General features: G+C 37.0%; 1 protein-coding gene across 1 annotated transcript in view; it reads right to left on the reverse strand.

The window, feature by feature from the left end:
• SLC38A6 (solute carrier family 38 member 6) overlaps positions 1-19,056 on the reverse strand; it is a 68,219-nt gene that overhangs the window by 38,786 nt on the left and 10,377 nt on the right. Inside the window, exons 4-5 of the mRNA XM_005685945.3 lie at positions 8,624-8,676; positions 5,468-5,507 (exon numbers count right to left, since the gene is read on the reverse strand). Coding sequence (XP_005686002.2) covers positions 5,468-5,507; positions 8,624-8,676 — 93 coding nt within the window. The remainder of the gene's footprint in view (positions 1-5,467; positions 5,508-8,623; positions 8,677-19,056) is intronic.

A 19,056-nucleotide genomic window follows, 5' to 3' on the forward strand; every position in this document is an offset into this window, starting at 1 on the left:
CATCAAGAGGCTTTTTAGTTCCTCTTCACTTTCTGCTATATGCCATGATCTTAGTTTTCTGAATATTGAGCTTTAAGCCAACTTTTTCACTCTCCTCTTTCACTTTCATCAAGAGGCTTTTTAGTTCCTCTTCACTTTCTGCTCTAACATATGCAGTCATCTGCATATCTGAGGTTATTGATATTTCTCCCAGAAATCTTGATTCCAGCTTGTTCTTCCTTCAGCACATAAGACTTACACACAAATAAGACGTACTAAATACCAAGTGCTAGGTACTTAAAAACCTAAATGAATGAACAAGTTACTTATAGACACAGAATACAAAGATATAGGGGATAAACTGAGTCTTACTGAAAGATTCATGAAACAAATATTGATTAAGGAAAATTTTGCTTGATCCATGCTCATCTTGCTTCTAAAGGCCCTGTTTCCTTTTCTCATAGATTCATCAGGGACATAGAATCTCAAGAAAACTGAGAAATGTTTAAGTGTTACAAAGAATAAAAGAGCCAGGAAACATTAATCTGAGATATGATTACCTAACGCAAAAGTAGCAGATTTTAAAATACTTTTCATTTTCTATTTTACATAAATAAGATCTAACTTTCCTCAATATTTTCAACCTTTTATTTTTCATATAATTCTAAACACTATGGACATTCAGTTTCTATCATTTATATGGTACATAAAACTGTCTTTTTAAGGCAAAATCTTAGGTTTTTAAATAGAATTTTTTAATTATCTCATTCATTCAACAAAATTATTTATTGAGTTCCTCTACCAGAAACTAGGTCAAGTTAGGAAAACAAATGAAAACACATAGTTCCTGTCCCCAAGGAGCTTTTAAAGTCCTCAACATTTAATCTTTTCATAGCTTTTCAACATTTACTAAATCAGAGCAGAAAAAACAAAGCCTTTAGAAGTAGACAAAGTGAGATTTCAGTCCTGGCTTTATTAAAGGGTAAAGGTAAGCAAGTCACTTTTCCCCTCTGAGCACTGATCTCATCCTCTGTAAAATGAGGATAATATCATCCACCCTGAAGTGTTGCTGTTAAGCATAAAGTGTCAAGTATAGGCCTGACCTAAAGATAATTTATTATACTATTTCTCATTTCTAAACAATCACTGAAAAACTCTGACCACTTATGCTAATAATGAATATTCCATCTTTAGAAAAATGCTATCTGAACTACATTATATATGCAGGTAGGCATGCAAGAGATGCAAACATTTAACCTGATTCTATACACTTCATATCATCTTACAAATATCTAATGTATCTCCAATTAATAAAAAGTCAAAATCCATTTGGAAGAAACAACATCAAATAAGTTATCTGTACAACACTAAAGAGCCTCCCAAATAAATATGCCGTTTCTTCTCAAGCATACATGGCTTAGTACTGTTAAGGGCTTCCACAGACCCAACTTAGGTTAATCAAGAAACTACTTCTTAAGGTTGGAGTTCCTAGACTTTAACCTCAGAGGCTCAGAAGCTGCCCTAAAGGGTAGTTCTAAGAACTGAGACTCCCCTTTCTGAAAAAAGAACAGCATCCATGAAAGTTTTTAGAGCAATAGTGGCTGACTTGTTAAAGATACCTAAAAAAAAGCAAATCATCTTTTGAACCAAGTATAACCCTTCCATGAAACTTTCCTGTAATAAATAGGCACCTGACTTCCAACCCAGTGTTCTGTTCCAACAGCAAGCTTCCACTTCTATTCTAATAAAGGAATAGTTTATGCATGCTAAGACGATAGAAAAATAGCTTTGAAAATAGGTTTCAGTTATTACTTAGTGGGCTCTCAATAAATAAAATTTCAGACAATGTGAAGAAAATCACAAGGATATTATTCTAAAAACTAAATAAGCATTACCAGCTTTTCTGAATTGGAGGAACATTAAAAATTTCTGTGACTGCTTTTAAGTGACTTTAAAAAAAAAGTTTCTAAAACAAAGCAAGCAAATCAACAAACTTAGAGCAGAAAGAACTGATGGTTTATCTGCCACCAAATGCCGGAATCCAATCCCAATCCCAATCCAATCCCAAAGAAAGGCAATACCAAAGAATGTTCAAACTACCACACAATTGCACTCATCTCACATGCTAGCTAAGTAATGCTCAAAATCCTCCAAGCCAGGTTTCAATAGTAAGTGAACTGTGAACTTCCAGATGTTCAAGCTGGATTTAGAAAAGGCAGAGGAACCAGAGATCAAATTGCCAACATCCGTTGGATCATTGAAAAAGCAAGAGTTACAGAAAAATATCTACTTCTGCTTTATTGACTACACCAAAGCCTTTGACTGTGTGGATTACAACAAAATGTGGAAAAGTCTTAAAGAGATGGGAATACCAGACCACCTGACCTGCCTCCTGAGAAGGAACAGTTAGAACTGGACATGGAAAAACAGACTGGTTCCAAATTGCAAAAGGAGTACATCAAGGCTGTATATTGTCACCCTGCTTATTTAACTTCTATGCAGAGTACATCATGAGACATGCTGGGCTGGAAGACGCACAAGCTGGAATCAAGACTGCCGGGAGAAATATCAATAACCTCAGATATGCAGATGACACCCCCCTCATGGCAGAAAGCTAAGAAGAACTAAAGAGCCTCTTGATGAAAGTAAAAGAGGAGAGTGAAAAAGTTGGCTTAAAGCTCAACATTCAGAAAACTATGATCATGGTATCTGGTCCCATCACTTCACGGCAAATAGATGGGGAAGCAATGGAAACAGTGAGGGACTTAATTTTCTTGGGCTCCAAAATCACTGCAGATGGTGACTGCAGCCATGAAATTAAAAGCCGCTTGCTCCTTGGAAGGAAAGTTATGACCAACCTAGATAGCATATTTCAAAGCAGAGACATTACTTTGCCAACAAAGGTCTGCCTAGTCAAGGCTATGGTTTTTCCTGTGGTCATGTATGACTGTGAAGAAGGCTGAGTGCCGAAGAATTGATGCTTTTGAACTGTGGTGTTGGAGAAGACTCTTGAGAGTCCCTTGGACTGCAAGGAGATCCAACCAGTCCATTGTAAAGGAGGTCAGTCCTGAGTGTTCTTTGGAAGGAATGATGCTAAAGCTGAAACTCCAGTACTTTGGCCACCTCATGCGAAGAGTTGACTCATTGGAAAAGACTCTGATGCTGGGAGGGATTGGGGGCAGGAGGAGAAGGGGACGACAGAGAATTAGATGGCTGGATGGCATCACCGACTCAATGGACGTGAGTTTGAGTGAACTCCGGGAGTTGGTGATGGACGGGGGGCCTGGCGTGCTGCAATTCATGGGGTCGCAAAGTCAGATATGACTGAGCAACTGAACTGAACTGAAGCTATTTTTTCAGGAATACCAGAACTTTTTCAAAGGAGTGTAGGACATTTCCATTATCACAAACCTTAGTATTTCAAATGAAACCAAACCAGCTTCACTGTAGATTTCTACCCGTGAGAACAAGTTCTGCCCTTCAGAACAATACTAAATTACTCTAATATCTTTCCATGTTTCATGTTCAGCTTTTCAAATATTTAAAGCTAGTGATCAGTCTAGAAGTCCCCTTTGGTTGTCTTCTTGATAAATACAGCTAGAATATTACAAAGTACTTGAAAACAGCACATACAAATTATATTCAGCTAATATTTAGTTGAATAAAAGGTTTATCAAGTCCCAAATATTGTGCTAGGTTCCAGAAGTACAAAAAAAAATGAGAGTAATACTTGACTTGGAGGAGCTGATAATAATAGTGAGGGAAGAAAGCATATAAAGAGATAACTTCGACCTAATAACAGCAAGTGCTAAAAGAATCAGGAACAATAACAGTTGCATACCAGCTTAGAGGACAAGGAAGTGATCCGGGTGAAGGATACTGAGAATACAGCAGCAGGCATTTGCCATAGCCACAAATTCAGATCGAATACAAACTGTGATCGATGGTTCTTAGTAATCATACAGAGGGGCTTCCCTGATGGTTCAGTGGTAAAGAATTCACCTGCCCATGCAAGAGAAATGGGTTCGATCTCTGGGTCAGGAAGATCCCCTGGAGAAGGAAATGGCAACTCAAAAAAAAAAAAAAAAAGGAAATGGCAACTCACTAAGTACTCTTTTCTGGGAAATCCCATGGACAGAGGAGCCTGGTGGGCCACAATCCATGGGGTCACCAGAGAGATGGACACAATTTAGTGACTAAACAACAACAATCATAGAGAGAGGAAAATGAGGGATTGTTTTCACGTTAGGGACATTACCAGTACACATTTAAGCATACTAGCTAAAACAAAATATTCCAAAGTAGATCTTAAAGTCATGGCATTTTCTAGATTCATTAGGGAAAAGACAGGTTACTGACTTCTAATGTGAAGAGTGAAGTAGGTGTGTTAAAAAGGAAATTATTTGGTATGACATCCAAGAAAGCATTCTTTTCCTTCAATTATTATGTGTGTGTATATAAATATACATATGTATATTGCCCTGAAAATTCAAAGAATTAAAACATGAATGTTTAGGATTTCCAAAACAATGGCAAATACAATTTATTGTTGGAATGCTAATTTTTTCCTTGACCAAGAAACTCATTAAAGATGGAATTTTGTTGAACTTAATTAAATACGGAATTTTGCTGAACTCAACGTAAACTGAAATAATAATAAGATAAACAAATAAGATTAAAATTTCCTCTGACCATACAATCTTGTGAAAGACTCAAGGTGCATATTAACTCTGTGTATTTAACTTTACACTAAAAACATTTATTTAGCACTCAAGTAAATGGTAAAAGAAAATTAAGACATTGTTCAGCATGATGTAACTTCTTTACAACATATACAAACATGATTCCCATAGGATTTTGGATTTAAATGTTTAATACATTTAGTCAATAATGATCAATAATTAACAGTACTTTTTGTTTCTGTAGTTCTTGATACCAGATCATTTTTTTTAATGCGAAAATAGGGAATTCTGAAAAATGTGAGAATACTTTTTATTTCTCTCAAGCTTGTTTATTTTGTACACCACATGGTCACTTTCAATTTTGTGCTTACAAAAGGAGATTGCCTTTCTACACATGACTGTTCACAGCCATGGAACATCCCTCCTTCTAAAGCAGTATACATCACAGCAGGTGATCAGGACAAAAATAGAGGGGAACTACTCCAGAATCACCTGGAGAGTTTTTCCAAGCCGTACTTCACCACTATCACAACTACAGAAAACCAGTGCTTCAGAGGTGTGTTACAGACCTAATAACAAGATTGAACGCAAGGGTTTAGCTGAATTTAGAGGCTATTGTTCTACAAGGGCTGCTAAAAAGGATCTTTTAAAGAGAGAAAGACTAATAGGTCAACACACAGGGCTTCTGAGATACCTATGTCTACAGAGGTTTAGGTTCCCAGCTGGACCTGTAGCAAGCAAGAAACCAAAGGAGGAAATCATTTCCACCACATCTAGGCATAAGCTGTGCACTTTCAATTGCTTACCTCCAATGTTCTGAATTATTATGGTGCTCGCCACCATCACCTATAAAAGAACAAATGTACTCAGAAGATGAAAGGGGAAATAATATAAAAGGATTGGTATTTTATTAAAATTCAATAACTATGACTTGAAAACAGATGCAGAAATTGAGTAAAGAGAAACTGAAAAGAACACACTCCGCCAGTCCTTTGTAATATATAAAACTAATAATCATCACATAAAAAGGCTTTCTTTAATAGTTCCATGGTTACTATAAAGCACACTTTTGTAGGTTTCCTTGGCAGCCATTTTTAAAACAGTTAAAAGTGTTAAAAAGCTAGAGAATCAACGGTTATCAAAGTACCAAAGAACTGAAATTGAATCTATTTGGTCTTATTTTTTTAAATTTGGTCTTTTTTTTTTCTTTACTGGTTATAACACATCGCTTTGCTAGGCATACTGAGCCAGCTTGAGGTGTGTTGTGCCAATGCTGTATTGTATAAAAGGAAACATAATCTTCAGAGTGTATCAGCTCGGCAAACACCAAGCCTTGAACATGGGAGCTTTGTTGCAGGGATAAATTAATTCTAGAGCAGAAAACTCTAGAGCCCACATATCTGAATACTGAAGCATTTCAAACTCAGTAACATGCAGTGGGCTGAGTATAAGACAATAGGAGGTAGTGAAGACTGTAATACATTGGAGAATTTCTCCTCTTTCAAAATGGGGCAGCTGTTATACAGCTCTGGCCAGTTGCTGACATGTGAGAATGTGAATCCAATGTAGCTAGATCTTCTGATTTTTCAAGGAAAGTCAGAAACTGAATTCTTTCAAAATGCCATAACTCTTAGTTGGCAATCACCTAAAAATAAAAAAAAGATTTGAGCCAAACAAAATGCGCCTGAGGCTTGCTAACTTGTGATCTTTGATGAGATTTCTGGGAAATACAAGACGGCACTTTATCCATTCTTGGTCATCAGATGCACTCAGAAGAAATGATTAAACATTCTGCTTCCACTTGGGCCTTTCAATCACTTAAATCTTGGTGAATCTGTACCTCCAATGTATGTCTGGAGCTGACTAGCTATCTAAGATCATTCAGTCGTGCATGGATTGGGAAGAGATGACCCTTCTTCTCCTAGGAATTCCATTGCCTATCCTGGGAACAAACTAAGTTATCAAGACATAGAGGTCTTGGAAAGTAGGGCTAATGATAGAAACATCTGGCAAGACGTCTTTGAACATATGATAATTGTCATTCTAATATTTCCCAGAAAAACCTTTACATGTCAACCCATTTAAAAATTAGTTCCAAAATGTCACAGGTATTTGTGAAAAGACTTTTCTGAAATTTCTGTACACCATCTTTCATATGCAATTGATACCTGTTGTCAATCACACATGAAATTTGGATTTTTCTATGAATATACTACAAAAAGCAATAATATCAATGTATTGAGTATTTCCCCATTTTCTGGCTCAGTTGAAGCATTTTTGATCTAGAAAGTCAATATATCTACCCATCTATCCATCTCTCTAGTGCCTAGTACAGTGCATGGCCACATGGTATTTGCTCAATAAATGTCTGGCAAGTACATAAACCATTTATAGACAATTAAACCATTTTTCTTAAAAAGTTCAAATCATTTCAAAAATATTTAATTTCAGAATAATGTGACCCTATCATATGTCATATCTATATTCATATAACATCTAGGAAGAAGGAAATAGGAAAGTTTCAAACCAACTCTGGAAGTTGAGAGAAAATATTAAACAAACAAATAACTCTTCATTTACAGTATTCTCTGTCTGTGTATCTGCCTACTAAAAACTGTGTGCATATACCAAAATGATGATGCAGCTACTCTAGAGTATAGGAAAAGGGGACTCTCAATAATCCATGTTCTTCTTGTAGACTCTGCTGCTATCCAAGGAATGAAGGAAATACTAATGTGAAATAACAGTGATGATGCTCAGTCATGTTCTTAGATTGTATTAAATTAATTAGAGAGTTTTCTTATATAAATAACATTTTCTTCTCCCTTGATTAAACTGGATGCAGGATATTGATCTTAATTATAACAAACATCCTGATCTTCAAGAAAAATTATTACCAAGGATGATTAACAAAAACCTTTACCCTCAAAAGTAACATAGTCTCCATTTAGTTCAAATTTCAGGCTATAAGGATCCAAACCATGAGATTATATAACACGATTTAAATATTCTCTTTTGTACTTTAAATGCAAAGTTAATTTGAATGCAAATACACATCTCCTGCCCCTCATTACATAGCTGTATCTTTTTCCTCTCAGACTTAATTCTTAAAGGTTAGTTCAGCCACCAACAAAATAGCATCCTTTTAGATTAAAAACAAACAAAAAATACAAACAACAGATTTACAAAATGAAAAGAAAAAGCTCTGTTTCGAATCAACATACAAATGGGTTTTAGAAGTATGATAGCTCTTCAGAAATAAAAAATAATTATTAAAACACTAACAATAATATTTAACTCCAGATTATCTGTGGAAGACAGGTAATTAGTTTAACTAAACTAAATTAGCATGCCCACCGCAAATGAATGCCCCATAAATACTGTTGTTATTTCTCTCATTCTGGGGAGGAAAAATAATAGATTTTGAGTCTGGAGTCCTATGCTTCCATACTGGCTTGAGTAATTATAGACAAATAGGCCCCTTCCCTTCTCTGGGCCTTAATTTCCTCACTTCTAAATGAAGGATCATCTTTTAGCACTATTCAGTTCTTAAATGACATGATCTTCTAATTATCAATTTTATAAACATGCTATAAGGTTAATTCTATGCATCTGTCTTGTCCAGTCTTCATGAGAATTCAAACATAATCTAATCAACATTAATTACAAAATGTTAAAACCGGCCACTGTTATTGATTTAAAATTATAAGTCACTGCTCTCCTTCATTAGAGTAAAAAACACTAAAAAATTTAAGTGTTGAATTATATTTATCAATGTATTTTTAGGAAGGTCATAGAGATTTCTTCTTTCTCTTCCTGCTCCCATCATTCCTTTTCTTCACTTTGTTTCCTTTTAGTCCCTTAATTTCTTCCTCCCATATATATTTGTCTTTTCTAACTGGAAATGGAAGGGAAAAACTGCCTTTCAGGATTTTGAATACAGCAAGGAAAAAAAAAATTACCTTTCCAGGTAATCCAAATGCAAAGAGTCCAAGATCTTCATAAGATGTCACAGCTGTTGAGAGAAATTATAATTGTTATTTTTACACAATACCATCTGTGTGCCGAGTCCTACATGGAAGAAAGCTATTCCACTACTACCTACAGCTATTTGATGTGTTGTGTGCTGTGTGCTGTGCTTAGTCACTCAGTCAAGTTCGATTCTTTGCAACCCCATGGACTAGCCCGCCATGGGGATTCTCTAGGGAAGAATACTACAGTAGGATGCCATGCCCTCCTCCAGGGGATCTTCCCAACCCAGGGATCGAACCCAGGTCTCCTGCATTGCAGGTGGATTCTTTACCGTCTGAGCCACTAGGGAAGCCCAGCTATTTGACAATCACATTAAATTTAAAGCTGAAGTATTGACTTGGGGGAAAGTTGAAAACTTATGATCCATAAAGAAAATGTCCTCATAGAGTTTAGCAATTCCTAAGGTTGTCTAACTACCTAAGTTGCATTAGTTCAAATAATAATTACTTAAGAACAACCCACTACTCACTAATCAGTACTCACAGACTACATTGTCCAAATATAAATTTTCGTTGACAACAGTTTCTAAAAACTGTCTATGTAAATAAAGCTTCATCAAGTATAAAAGCTAAATCATACTTTCAGAGACATTCACTTTTCCAGGCTACCTAGGATATAATATATTCAGATGGAAACAATACCTTCATCCTGTGATAAGGGAATATATTTTCTTTCTCATCATAGAGAGTATAAAATTACATTTTCATTCCACATGTTCCAGAAGTGTGATCACAGAAAAGATGAAAATTAAAAGGCTCATAAAAGAACCAAATTTGTCCTTAAACGGAAGTTTCATGTTAAAATTAGTGATACCATAGGTAAAAATAAAAGCATTAAAAACGTTTATATAATCCTAAATCAAAGCTATGGTTTTTCCAGTAGTCATGTAGGGATGTGAGAGTTGGACCATCAAGAAGGCTGAGTGCCAAAAATTGATGCTTTTGAATTGCGGTGCTGGAGAAGACTCTAGAGAGTCCCTTGGACAGTAAGGAAATCAAACCAGTGAATCCCAAAGGAAATCAACCCTGAATATTCATTGAAAGGACTGAAGCTGAAGCTCCAATACTTTGGCCACCTGATGCAAAGAGCCAACTTATTGGAAAAGACCCTGATGCTGAGAGAGATTGAGGGCAAGAGGAGAAGCGGGTGGCAGAGGATGAGATGATTAGATAGCATCACTAACTCAATGCACATGAATGTGAGCAAACTCTGTGAGATAGTGAAGGTCAGGGAAGCCTGGTGTGCTATGGTTAGTTCATGGGGTGGAGGGAGTCAGACACAACTTAGTGGCTGAACAACAACAACAACAAAGTTTGAGAAGTCCTCAACTTTACAATGCTTATGCGATCAAAAAGGCAGGTGAGCAGATACTAAGACTTGATAATAGCATCACACATTTCCTATTGAATCAAAGATATGGATCATCATTTCTTAAAGCAAGTTATTAACATATCCTCTCAAGATATACTTGGGTTTCTTTAAGCTATCACTATATTAACAAAAAACTCCTGTATACTTTCCTCTTTTAGCACTGTTTAGCTCTTAAATGACACGATCTTCTAATTATCAGTTTTTTAAACATGCCATAAGGTGAACAAAGTTCATCAAGTATGAAAACATAAGCATTTTGAAAACCATATGTGGTCTTTACATGTTATAACTACAAAGTTAGAAAGAAAACAGTGAAATGCTTAAAAAAATAAGTTTTACTTAAGAACAAAAATTTTTAACATTTTAAAATTATAATCTATTATCAGGGTTGATCAAAGAATTTAGAACTTTTTGCGTGACATTTATTTTTAATTTTTAAAATTTTTTGTTTAGTATTTTAATTTTTTTTAGCTGGGTCATGTGGCATGAAGGATCTTATCTCTCTGATCAGGCATCAAAGCTGTGCCCCTGCATTGGGAGCATGGAGTATTAACCACTGGACCACAGGGGAAGTCCCAGACACAGCTATTTTTTAAAATGTATTTACACACTGCTCAACAGTGGGCAAGGACAATTTATTTTTATTTTTATATTTTTTGAATATAAATTTATTTATTTTAATTGGATGCTAATTACTTTACAATATTGTATTGGTTTTGCCATTCATCAACATGAATCCGCCACAGGTATACACGTGTTCCCCATCCTGAACCCCCCTCCCACTTCCCTCCCCGTACCATCCCTCTGGGTCATCCCAGTGCACCAGCCCCAAGCATCCTGTATCATGCATCAATCCTGGACTGGTGATTCATTTCATATATGATATTATACATGTTTCAATGCCATTCTCCCAAATCATCCCACCCTCTCCCTCTCCCACAGAGTCCCAAAGACTGGAATATATAATTTAATTACAAGTAGGAACCTTCATGCTTTAACAGTGAAAGATTTCCTAGAATAATTTCCTAGAATAATCCTAGAGGGGCAGATTGTAGACATATTTTAAACATAAAAATTTTTTTAAAAAGAGTTAAAAAACTGAGATCTGGAATTTTTTCCTCTACTTGAAATGCCCAAATTCTATTTTTCCAAATGCATATGTTCTAAAGTGAATGTCATCACAAAAATTATTAATTATTTCAACCAATAAATCTTTACAAGTTTGTTCCAAAGTTCCTAAACATAATTAAGTAATAATGTTATTTATAGGGACACAATTTTTTATATTTAACATTCCAAAGGCTTGGTTTTATATATTCAACCTGAAAAAGCTCTAAATATTAGCTTCTAATTTGACATTGGGAAGGGAATTTTGTTACATACTATATGTATGTGAACCAAGTCTTCAGAAGGTCTCTGATTTGTCACTATGAAGCATGAGATTAAAGGAACATCAGTGTTCATTTTCAGCATCCCTCTTTCATATTACAGTTGAAAGTGTTGTTTAAAAAAAAACTTTCTTTCCAAGGGCTCAAAGCAAGGAGGCTTTCAGTGTTATACATGGAAATACATCACAAAATTTGCTTTTAAAAATTACCTATTTTGCATTAGTTTCTTTGTCAGGGAGTAAGTTATCAAGATAATAATCTTCAAAAAATGTAGCTAGGATTTGTTTCACTTTTAAATAGGAGAAAACAAGTATGGCAAGAATACTGAAGCAGGTTGCCATTTGCTACTCCAGGGGATCTTCTCAACTCAGGGATAGAACCCACTTCTCTTTGCATCTACTGCATTGGCAGGTGGATTCTTTACCACTGCGCCACTTAGACAGCCCCATAAATTGTATATTAGTAAATATAAAAAGCAAGTAACTTTTCATGAGAAGAAGAGGAGGAGGTATCTGGGAGGTATGGAGAGAGTAACATGGAAACATCCATTACCATATGTAAAATAGATAGCCAGTGGGAATTTGCTGTATGACTCAGGAAACTCAAATGGGGGCTGGATAACAACATAGAGGGGTGGGATGGGGAGGGAGGTGGGAGGGATGTTCAAGTGGGAGGGGACATGGGTAAACCTATGACTGACTCACATTGATGTTTGGTAGAAACCAATGCAATACTGTAAAGCAATTATCCATTAAAATAAATAAATAAATAAAATTTTAAAAAGCAAGTAACTTTGCTTTAGGCAAAAATAATACTGAAATAATCCCAAAAGAATTGCTATTTCAATTACCTAAATTTAAATAAATTAAACATTTAGCACTTAGTCTTAATCTCTAAATCAGAATATTACTTCAGAAAATATAACCACACTAACAGCTTAATGAAGATAGCTGTAACTGCAATTTCAGGCAACAGTGGCATACATCTTAGCAACCTCAAATTAATTCTCTATTATTTTCTACTTTTTAAAAAATATCTCTAAATACAGCAGAGTCCCAAATTCAAAGTGAAAAAATGTTTAGACTTTTAAACAGAGTTTGACTATTATGTTCAAATCCTAATTCTATTTTTCAAGTCAGCAGATCTGGCTAGTCATTCAGTTCCGTAACTGTCATCTTCCTATATGTTGCAAAAATTGGAAGTATTTTTCCATGTCTGAGTCATCATGAGTATGAATAATGGCTTCTGGCCTAATATTGAGGAATTGTTAAAATATGTACATAGTCAGCCAAATGCTTTATCTCCACATATTTACTTTTTAACAGTTTTTTGGATCATTTTGACACATAAACCAAAACAATAGTGAAATACTTTTAAAATTCTGTTCTATCATTTGGACAATTAAGTGTAAATTGGAACTGACTTCAGACTGTAATCTCAACAACAAACCTTGAAAACATTTATAATATTTGACCCCTGGGAGCGTGCATCTTAGAAAATAAGGCTAATATCAGAGAAATCACTGTATGCAAAAATACTCATTATGCATTATTACACTGAAAACAAAGAATACCTAAATGCTCAATGATGATAAACTGGTTAAGTAAATTATGGTAGGTATATCTAGTAGAATAATATGTAGCCATTAAAAGCTATGTTTATAATAAAATGAAAAATGTCAATATTAAGTGAAAAACAAAAGGTTTTATCAAATATGATCTATAAAGCAAAACATACGATCAGTGTTTTAATACCTTAGTTATAATGTTAAAGATGCTTTGAGAGCTATCAAAACAAGATATGGTAATAACCAGTCACACTAATAGCAAATTCTTACAGAAGAGGAATAACATTAATTATGAAAATTATGAAATTAATTCAGCCTTTTACAGGAATTCAAACAAGCAATACTTGGCACAATCCTCTCTAAATAAATAACTGCAAGCAGTTACTAGCAATCTATTTTAGGAAATTAATTTTTTATATTAAAGAAATCAATGCTATGTCTTTGAGGGGGCGGAAAGGCTGTAAATCTGAATCAAGTAAATTGGGGAAATTTTTCTCCTTTAATGTACCATCAAGGCACACTTTAGTGCTATTTTGGCTAGACCAAGAGTTTGGCCTCCACAGGAATCATTTGGAAAGCTGCTTCCCATGAAGCAGTGGAATATTTCCAGCTAGTTACTCCAGTGTTCTGTCTGCTTTGCATTTTTTCCTCAATGAAATAGGACAATTAATAAACTCTGGTTACAGTACAAAGCCCAAGTTTCAGCAGCAGCAATATTATCTTTGGAACTGGATTGAGGGACATGAGTTATTCAAATACAGTTCAACCCTCAGAAAGCAGGCCATTTGGAATGCACTCTTATTTTGAAATTCTTTTCTTTCTTGTGCTTTCCTTCATTTTCCTCTTGTCTTTTTTCTCCCTAATAGTGTCATGCAGGCCATTCATTTATTGAATATCTCCTATGCAACTGTGCCACCACTTCTGATCTTTCTTAATGTGTACTTAAATGTCAGTTTACCAACTAAATGTGGTGTGATTTTAGAGCACTCATAGTAAAAGAAAATAGAACACGAGAGTACAAAGAACATACTCCTTTCTGTGTCACAGAAGTGAGACACCTGCAGGCACAGAGAAAGTTCTAGGGTCCCAACATACCGCATGGTTCTTCAGTGAACTGGATTCACACTGGATTCACATTTATATCCTATAAATGCTATTCACTGGTTTTTCAACTTTAGACTCAACTTATTCATAAAACATTAATGACAAGATAGATTATAAAACAGAAAGTAAATATTGTCAGCCTTGACAATATCAGGGTCCAGTAGAAGGACGACGGGAAATAGAGAACAGGGGAAAGCAAGCACAGTATATATACAAGTATATATATATGCAACGTAGCAGAGTAAAATGACCCCATCTAAGAAACAAAAACAAAACTTTAAATGTATTGTTTAGAGTTACAAATAATCAGAAAAAGAATTATTGAATACAAACTAATGACAATTAGAAGAAGGACTAGTATACGCAAGCTAAATCCTCACCTTACATAATGAGGTGTCAATAAATAATATCTTAAATTAATAAATAACAGTAGAAGAATATGATTTACACTTAGAGAGGTAACTCCCCAAAAGAAGTCAAAACAAAACTCTAAATGCTGTGAACTCTGGGAAACAGAACTAGAGGTGGGGAAGAATGGGCAGGAGAGTGTTCCAAGTCCTCCTGCATAAGTGCACACACACATATACACATGGCATGTACTTCCACATATGTGTGACTGTTATTACCTTGATAAAATTAAGAGGAGGTTCATTTAAAAATATGTTTAATCCTGCAAAGACTTATACCCATCCTTCCCTGCAGCCCAGTAAAGTTCAGTTCTGCTACAGGAAACACTCTGCCATCAGGGAGGACAATACAAAGGGGTCATGACAAAAGCAGAGTACACACACAGTCTAGCTCAGGTTTTCCCATCCTGCTACTGCTGATACTTTGGACCCGGATAAGTGTTTGCAGAGGGGGCTGTTGTACACACGGTAGCCAGTTTAGCAATGTCCCTGGCCTCACTAGATGCCAGCAGCACCTCACTCTGCCCACCAATTCTCGGCCTTGACAACCAGAAATGTCTTTGTGCTTAGTTGTTGAGTCATGTCTGACTCTTTGCAACCCCATGGACTGTAGCCCACCAGGCTCCTCTGTCCATGGGGATTCTCCAGGCTAGAATACTAGAGTGGTTCGCCATGCCCTCCTCCAGGGGATCTTCCCAACCCAGGGATCGAACTCAGGTCTCCCGCCTTGCACGCGGATTCTTTACTGTCTGAGCCACCAGGGACTTTAGACACTGCCACATGCCCCTAGGGGAGAAAAATCAAGGCAAGATGAGAACCACTTACCAGCAGAAAGGATGAGACAAGACCACCATTCACTGAAGATGGAGTCCCATAATTAGCCCACTTAATTAACTGTGGGAATACTGAACTATGCTCATTAATCACAAGAAAAAGATCCAAAATTATAGTGTGGGCAGCTATCATACCAAACAATAAACAAATATTGTGAGCATTGAGATAGGAAATAGGAATCTACTGTCTTTCAATCAGTTTCAGTCTCATTTGCTCTCACAATGAGAGCATCTCAGTGCTGAATGGGACCCTAAAGAGATCCAAAGCCTTCACACAGTACCCAGACTAATGTGGGGGAAAAATAAAAGGCTCTCAGCTTTATCGAGAAATGGTATCTTGGTGTCCAACATGTAAATTTGTACACTTTATTTTATAAACCATACAATAAATTTTCAAAGGTACTTCTGACATATGTAATTTCTGCCTGTGTATTAAATTTGGAACTTTTAAAATAGAATCCCTCTGTATCTAATACATCCATCCATCATCACCCACATACCCAGCTTTTATTAAACACCCTCTGTTTGGTAGATGCTGAGAAAACAATGGCTAATGCTTTCAATACACACTAAAATTTCCAGGAACATAATTACTGTGTTTGGTTTTGTTTGGAACTTTGCCAAACACTGTTTCCCATTTAGAAAAATCCTATCACTAACAGCGTTTATTTTGTTTTTGTTTCTCCTTTACTTTGCTATATGGCATTATATTAATTTTAAGTACTGTATTCGTATACTATGGCTGCGTAACAAAGTATCACAAAGTTGGTGACTTAAAAGAGCAGAAATTTATTCTCTCATAATTCTGGAGGTCAGAAGGCCAGAATCAGTCTCACTGGTTCAGTATCAAGGTAGCAGCAAGGCCAAAGTTTCTGTAGAGGCCCTAGAGGAAATCCATTCCTTGCCTCTTTCAGCTTCCGGTGACAGCTGGCCTGATTTGATTTGTGGCCAGATCACTCCCGTCTCTGCCTCTGTGGTCATAATTGCTTTCTCCGCTGCTGTCCGAGTTCTCTCTCTCTGTGACCAGGTAACTGCACTGAGTCCACAGAATAGTCTCCTTAGCAAAGTCCCTATTTTGCCATCAGTGGTAACATTCACAGGGATTAGAATCTGGATATGTTTTGGGGGCACCTCTACTTAGCAATGGACATGAGTTTGAGTAGGCTCCGGGAGCTGGTGATGGACAGGGAAGCCTGGCATGCTGCAGTCCATGGGGTCACAAGCAGTTGGACACAACTGAGGGACTGAACTGAACTGAACTAACTTAGCCCACCACAAGTGGCTTATAATACCTATAGGAATTCGCTTTAGGTAATAAAAGAAGCACTTTGAATTTTTTTTTTTTAACAAAAAGAGGGTGCTGTGATGGATTTCAAATCACCACTCTAGCATGTTTCATTTAAAAAAAATGGGGAGGGCAAGGGTGTCATTTTACTCTTTATTTCTTCATGGTTGCTAAAAAATAAAATCCTCATAAAAGAATTGTAACCGTTAGAAAGAGGAAGATAGGAGACTATGTTCTCTTTCTCAGTGGGCTCTCAGAAGGACCAAAATTCTCTTTGGAAGCAACAACTGGTGAATCCTAGTATCTACTTTGACTCTTTTCCAACCACCTCAGTGACTTCTTACTGCCTCAGCAAAAGCTCCAAATTCCTTAAGATCTGACACTTGTCTATTTACTCAGTTTCACTTTCTTCTTTGTGTCATATGCATAAATAATAGTTAACTAGTTTTGGTATGGTGGGTAAAATATTCGGTATGTACCTTTGTATGTGTGGGAATACTCTCTCTTGCCTTGGCTATTGGTCAAATTCCTTTTTAGCTCAGTCTTCCCAATACTGGCTGACCCTCACCATCCCCCTCACCCCCCATTGAGACAAGGCAAAACAGTCTCTCCTCTGAGCTATCATTATACCTTGCACGTATTTAAATGGTCACACTACATTATAAATCACTTGCTTATGTATTTGTCTCCCCTTCTAGATTATGAGCTTTTTTAAGGGAAGGAAGGAAGTCATTTATCTCTGTAATCCTCACAGATAAATGAGTATAGGATGAATGAATGAGCCTCTATCCTGGGCTTCACTTCTAGGACTGGTCCATCTAATTTTACTTCAGAGTGCACATATCCAAAACTGAATTCATTTTTATTTTGAACTAGCATCTCCTGCTGTGTTCTTACGACCATTAATGACACTATCATTAATCCAGTGGCCTGTGTCAGAAATCTCGGAGATATCCTCAGACAGGCCCTCCTCCACATTCAGTCTAAATTCCCCAAGTTTCTTAACTTGCTTTTTTTCCCCTTTTATTCTCTTTGTTAATACCTTGCTTCAATCTTCCACTATTTGATTCTTAGACTTCTGTAACAGCCAGATCTGCTAATCTACTGCTAATCTAACAGGTACTGTTAGTACGAATTAGAGCTAGACAGACAAATGAGAAAGGTACTCCCTTCAGGAAGAATAAAAAGAAAAGAATTTCCATTCTGAACAAACTCCTGAAGGCAAGCATGACCTGGCGAGCTGACTGCGCCTTTGTGAAAAGAACTACTTCAACCTGCAGGTGGCTCTCAGATCTGCTGTTTGACAGTTGTCCTGGGAATTCCCTCCACTTCTCCCCTGTGCTGTGTGTAAGTTGCTCAGTCATGTCCAACTCTTTGCAACCCCATGGACTACAGCCTACCAGGCTCCTCGGTTTATGGGATTCTCCAAGCAAGAATACTGGAGTGGGTTGCCATTCCCTTTTCCAGGGGATCTTCCCAACCCAGGGACTGAACAGGCGGGTTCTTTACTGTCTGAGCCACCAGGGAGCCTCTCCTTTGTGCTGGATCCCTGATTTTTTTGGTACCACCTAATTTTGGTAAGCTGAGCAACGAAGCTGAGCACTGAATTGATGCTTTTGAACTATGGTGTTAGAGAGGACTCCTGAGAGTCCTTTGGACAGCAAGGAGATCCAACCAGTCAATCCCGAAGGAAATCAGTCCTGAATATTCATTGGAAGGACTGATACTGAAGCTGAAGCTCCAATACTTTGGCCACCTGATGCAAAGAACTGACTCACTGGAAAAGACCCTGATGCTGGGAAAGATTGAAGGCAGGAGGAGAAGGAGACGACAGAGAAAGACGGTTGGATGGTGTCACCAACCTAATGGACATGATTCTGAGCAGGCTCTGGAAGTTGGTGATGGACAGAGAAGCCTGGCATGCCGCAGTCCACGGGGTTGCAAAGAGTTGGACACGACTGAGTGACTGAACTGAACTGAACTTTGGTAAGTGGCATCCTCCATTGCTCATTACATAAGAGTGTATGGGAGATAACTTTTTGAGTCTTTTATGTCATTATTCTACCTGTACACTTAAATAATAGTTTGGCAGGATGTAGCATTCTATATTCGGAGAAGGGAATGGCAACCCACTCCAGTAATCTTGCCTGGAAAATCCCATGGATGGAGGAGCCTGGAAGGCTGCAGTCCGTGGGGTCGTGAAGAGTTGGACACGACTGAGCGACTTCACTTTCACTTTTCACTTTCATGCATTGGAGAAGGAAATGGCAACTCACTCCAGTATTCTTGCCTGGAGAATCCCAGGGACGGGGGAGCCTGGTGGGCTGCCGTCTATGGGGTCGCACAGAGTCAGACACGACTGAAGCGACTTCGTAGTAGTAGTAGTAGCAGCAGCAGCAGCAGCAGCA

The sequence above is a fragment of the Capra hircus genome, chromosome 10 (assembly GCF_001704415.2).
Source record: "Capra hircus breed San Clemente chromosome 10, ASM170441v1, whole genome shotgun sequence".
NCBI lineage: Eukaryota > Metazoa > Chordata > Mammalia > Artiodactyla > Bovidae > Capra > Capra hircus.